This window comes from Mus pahari, chromosome 6 (genome assembly GCF_900095145.1).
Source record: "Mus pahari chromosome 6, PAHARI_EIJ_v1.1, whole genome shotgun sequence".
NCBI classification, from domain to species: domain Eukaryota; kingdom Metazoa; phylum Chordata; class Mammalia; order Rodentia; family Muridae; genus Mus; species Mus pahari.
The window spans coordinates 82,896,356-82,902,016 of record NC_034595.1 but is presented as its reverse complement, the minus strand read 5'-3'; the positions used below and the strand labels follow the sequence as shown (position 1 = coordinate 82,902,016).

The following is a 5,661-nucleotide window of genomic DNA, read 5'->3' as shown; positions in this document are numbered from 1 at the left end:
TCAGTGGGTAAGAGCACCCGACTGCTCTTCTGAAGGTCTGGAGTTCAAATCCCAGCAACCACATGGTGGCTCACAACCATCTGTAACAAGATCTGACGCCCTCTTCTGGTGTGTCTGAAGACAGCTACAGTGAACTTACATATAATAAATAAATCTTAAAAAAAAAATTAAAAAAAAAAAGTTATTGTTTTGTTTTTTTAAACATAAATCTTTATTATTTTTCTTTTGATTTCATATATATATATATATATATATATATATATATATATATGATTTATTTATTTACTTTATGTAAGTATACTATATCTGTCTTCAGACTCACCAGAAGAGGGCATCCAATCTCATTACAGATGGTTGTGAGCCACCATGTGGTTGCTGGGATTTGAATTCAGGTTCTCTGGAAGAGCAGTCAGTGCTCTTAACCACTGAGCCATCTCTCCAGCCCTTGTTTTGTTTCTTTTTTTACAGAGGTCTGTTTATGTAGCTTTTAATGTGATTTTGTATGTGTGTGTGTGTGTGTTTGTTGTGTGTATGGTGTGTGTTTTATTGTGTTGTATATGTGTTGTGTGTGTGTTGTCTCTGGGGTGTGTGTGTGTTGTGTATGTCTGCATGTGGTGTGGTATGTTTGTCTGTTTGTGTGTGTGTTTGTATGTATGTGTGTGTGTGTGTGTGTGTGGTGTGTTTAAGGGGCTATGTGTCTGGGTATGTGCACATGAATATAGGTGTCTCGGGACATAAGAGACATTGACTACCCTGAAGTTGGAGCTTTTTTCCTGTCAGATCTCTTTTGCTAACTTTATAAAAAAATGAACAAGTACGTGTCACAGTGGGTGTGTGGAGATCTGAGGACAACATGGAGGTTTTTCATTCTACCATGTTGATTCTGGGGATTGAAGTGTGTGGTGGGAACTGAACTTAAGTCCTGTATTAAGAGCAGTATGTGCTTTTAGTCACTGAATTATTTCCTACCCAGGACATTTTTTAAAAAGCTCTAAAGTCTTCTCTAGAAGAAGTGAGTCTGGAAAGGTAAGAAGCAGCTGAGTGTCCTTATAGTCATGAAAAATAGCAACTCTTCTCTCCCAGGGAAGCCCGGCTGACCTAAGGTGGCTGTGCGTGTGTGTATCACCATCTGCTGGTCAAACGTGGTACTGTCTCAGCCTGGAAGAACTGGCTGTGCCTTGAAGCACTGTTTCATTCCATACTCATGTGCTTGTGCAAGTACCTGTCAGTATCTTCCCCCTAAGTTTCAAATCCACGACTCTTAACAAGAAAGAAGCTTTTGAGTCAGGGTCTCTGTATGCAGCCCCTCGGTGTGGCCTGGAAGTCAAGAAGATCTGCTTGTCCTGTCTCTAGTGTTGAAAGGCATGCACTGCCACAAAATGTTTATTAACAGGTCCTTTGTGCCAGTGACTCTTCTAAGGGCTAGAAATATAACAGTAAGTAAAAGGTTGCTGTTCTTCAGCCAGCTTGCATTTTAACATAGGAAGGCAGAAAGAAGTACATGCACAGAAAGAAATGTAATAGATGCTATGAGAAGTCCTCGGCTTGAAGTCTCAGCTATCCAATATATAGTGAAAAATACACAATTCTTCCTCAAATCATCTGAGAACAGCAGGATTCTGAAAATTGGGGGGCCATGACTATTTCAGAGGGCTGTACCATCTGGTAGCTGAGTGAGCAATTCCCTGACCTCAGTTTCTCCATGTGTAAAATTATACTTGGATATAGTCAGACCGTTGCTAGCAATAAGAGCTTGCAAACAAACCTGCTTCCCTTTCCGTCTTACAAAGCGTGCTTGAGGTGGAAACAAAGAGGCAGACCGAAAGCATGGATTTCTAGTAGCCCTGACAGTGCCTGGGAAGAAAGCTTGTAATCATTCAAGGATGAGGAAGTAAGTCCCAGAGACTTGCTGTACACCATGGTGACTGTAGGTTACAAGAGTGTTGCTGGGAGGTACATTAGCAAGGGGTTTAGTCTTCAGCACTGACTCTTCCCATATGATCAAGAGGATGACTTTTAAGTATTTTTAAAAGACTCATAAGTTCGTCCATAGGCCAGCTAGCCTCATTTGGTTATTCTGCAACATATGCATATACCAGACATTGTCAACAAGTCAGTGTGTGTCAGTTTTAAAAATTAAAAGAATCTGGGCTGGACAAGGAGGCACACACCTTAATTTCAGAGCTCTGTGAGTTACATAGCCAGACAAACCAGGGCAATGTAGTGAGACCCTGGTTTGAGACAAACGTTTAGTTCCCAATACTAACTTCTTCTTTTGTTTGTTTGTTTGTTTTTTCGAGACAGGGTTTCTCTGTATAGCCCTGGCTGTCCTGGAACTCGCTTTGTAGACCAGGCTGGCCTCAAACTCAGAAATCCGCCTGCCTCTGCCTCCCGAGTGCTGGGATTAAAGGTGTGCACCACCACAGCCGGCCCCGATACTAATTTCTATTGTGTAATAATAGTGGTGGACTGGAGCAATTACGGGATGTCTCATTCCCTGATTATTGAATAATCTAAAATTACAAATGTAGGTCTGTGACTAACAAAAAGCAGTTTAAGACAGTCAGAGGTTGACTAAAGTGTGTCTCAGGGCAGTACCTGCGTACTGTGTGTGTTCTAAAAAAATTAGATGCATAAGTAATAGAAGACCTACTTCCTAACTATTGCTTTGGACAAAACCTCCATTGCTGAGCAAATTTCTTTTAATAAGAAAATAATATAAAAAAAGAAAATAATATTAATGTAAGTTTTTTTTTAATTTAAAAAATATTGTGTGTGTGGATGTTTTGCCTGCATGTGTGTCTGTACCACATGCATGCCTGGTACCCACGGAGGTCAGAGAGGGTGTTGGGTCCCTTGGGAGCAGATGATGGTGTGGTGGTAATGGATGGTTGTGAGCCACCATGTGAGTTCTAGGAATTGAACCCCAGTCCTCTGGAACCACTGAGCCATCTCGCTAACCCCCCAGACATTCTTTGTGTGGTATCTCTTCGATGGTATCCTATTTCTCTGGCTCTGTGTCACTCTGACTGAAAAGTATTTATGTTTTATGCTTATTTGCATCTCTATAGCAAGAACATTATGAAAGTACCATCGGCTTCAAGCTCCCCAGTTATCGAGCGGCCAAGAAGTTATGGAAAGTCTGCGTGGAGCATCACACGTTCTTCAGGTATTATTCTGCTCAAGTATTTCTCAAGGATGCATTATTTGCGCCTGCTTCTATTTTGAACCTGTTATTGAAATTCTCATCTCTATGGAGCTGGCGTTTTATTTAGCTCAGGTAAGAGCAACTTAAGACAATGTGAACCTAGTCCTTCCTCTTTTGGCTGGAAAGCGTGGCTCAGCATTCCCACGGTGCCTTTCCATGCACTGTAAAAGAACAGCGGAAGTAAGGAGTGAGACCCAGCGCTTGCCTGAGGCTCTGGTTGCCTTCACAGCTGCTGAACTCAGTCCTGGATGTAGGTTGCTACGGACCTGCCTCCTAATAACTGTATAGCTTTAAGCAAGTAATTTCTTCATGGGATGTGTCAATTTCCTGTATCTGTAAAATGACAGATACATTTCAAGGATGTTGTCTGAATCCTGCAGTGCTATCAGGCATTTCGTAAACTGTGAGACCTTACCTAGAAACTTAATGCTTTTAATATTATAACTCCCAACTAAGTTACTTCTGGTTGCTTGAGATATGACCCAGACTTACAGTAGGGATTGCTTGACTAGAAATTGCCACAAGAGTTTGGAAACTTCTTTATTCTTGGTTTGATTTTTAGTTTTATAGTCACAATAATAAAGTAATGCAATACAATTATAAAATAGGAACATTATTATCATTTTTCTCTCTCAGACTGACCTCTACAGACACCATTCCCAAAAGCAAGTTTCTTGCCCTGGGATCCAAATTCCGATACAGCGGCCGAACTCAAGCTCAGACCAGGCAAGCCAGTGCCCTGATTGACAGGCCTGCTCCACACTTTGAGCGGACAGCAAGCAAACGGGCGTCCAGGAGCCTCGATGGAGGTTTGTATTAGATGTCATTGATGCTACCGTGATCTTTAGGGAAAGATGAAGTATAAGGGGTTTTTATTGTTGTTGTTTTGAAATAAGAACTTATATCTGAGACTGGCCTCAGCTCTTTAGCTTCCTGTTCTGACCTCCTGAGTGCCGGGGTTACAAACATGATACCATGCCCAACTTGGAAGTATGATTATTTATAATAATTCTACTATCTCCAGTTTACGGAGAACCTCAGTGGTCAAGTGAAAGGGGTGCTGCTGACTAATCCAGACGTAAGGACTTAAGGCTGTGTGTGGTGGTGCAGACCCTTAGTCCTAGCATCCCAGCTCTTGGGAGGCAGAGGAGGTGGATATCAGTGCTAACCTATCCTACACAGGAGTTCCAGGCCAGCCAGAGCCACAGTGAGACCCTGACTCCAAGCACACAAGCAAAACCCAATAGCAGAGTTAAGAAAACCATCTTAAGAGTAAGAAGTGAAGTTCACTGTAGGCAGTAATGGCTGAATACCAACAGATTCTACAAGTATTTAACTCGTTTCTTACTTTGTTCAGTCACTTGTTTAGCATGCCTTATGTGCCTACTGTTGTTCTTTAGAGACACTGCTGTGGGCAGAGTTTTCAGTCTATAGGTAAAAACAGAAACAAATAAAAATAACTTCAGGTAGTTGTGAGTGCTCTGAAGAAAATAGAATGGGAAAATAAGGTGACAAATGTCTCAGGCAGCGAGATGGAGGGGTGCTTCAGATCAAGTAATCCAGTTACAGTCAGAAGGCTCCTCAGAATAATTTCATTTAGTTAAACCTGAGCTATGAGAAGTTACTAGCCACCTCAAAGTCTAGATGAAACACTCTAGATGAAAGAGTGGCGGAGTGAGCTCTGCCTTGTTCCACAGAACTCTCTGTGCCAATGGAAATATATGTTGTGAATGATTTGGAATCACTCTGGTTGTTAAGAACCAGAAATGTGGCTGCTACACAGGAACTGAGCATTTCATTACAAACAAACAACCATGTGAGCACTGAATGAGCAGCACAGGGGTGGATTTTAGTTAGCCTAGGTTAGAGGAGCATAAAATGTGGTCAGAGCAGCAGGCGGGGCTAGACTTAGAATGGCCTCGAAGGCCCACAGTAATGAGTTTAGATTTTTTTCTTCATTACAGTGGGAAACTATTGGAAAGAGCGACACAGCCTAACTGCTGTCACCTCTGAATACTGAGCAGCAAAGACTCCATCTGCCTGAGGATTAAACCAGAAACAGGCCGGAGGCTGACACCGAGAGTCAATGCCAGACAGTGCCAGTTTGTGGTGGGCAGAGGAAAGCAGTTAGAGATTCGTTTTGGAAGTAGAGCTGGCAACATTGCCAATAAATTAAGTATTGGAAATGGCAAGGAAAAGAAAATCAAGAGACTGGAGAGATGGGTCAGCAGTTAAGAGCACTGACTGCTCTTCCAGAGGTCCTGAGTTCAATACCCAGCAACCACATGGTGGCTCACAACCATCTGTAATGGGATCCAATACCCTCTTCTGGTGTGTCTGAAGACAGTGACAGTGCACTCATATACATACAATAAATAAATAGAAGGAAAGAAGGAAGGAAGGAAGGAAGGAAGGAAGGAAGGAAGGAAGGAAGGAAGGAAGGAAGGAAGGAA

At 42.2% G+C, this 5,661-nt stretch overlaps 1 protein-coding gene across 15 annotated transcripts in view; it reads left to right on the top strand.

Annotated features, from left to right (window-relative positions):
* Epb41 (erythrocyte membrane protein band 4.1) overlaps positions 1 to 5,661 on the top strand; it is a 150,997-nt gene that overhangs the window by 96,948 nt on the left and 48,388 nt on the right. For all 15 annotated transcript variants that reach the window (XM_029539721.1, XM_029539716.1, XM_029539720.1 and 12 more), the window contains exons 10-11: positions 3,072 to 3,169; positions 3,845 to 4,017. In XM_029539721.1, the coding sequence (XP_029395581.1) occupies positions 3,072 to 3,169; positions 3,845 to 4,017 (271 nt within the window). The remainder of the gene's footprint in view (positions 1 to 3,071; positions 3,170 to 3,844; positions 4,018 to 5,661) is intronic.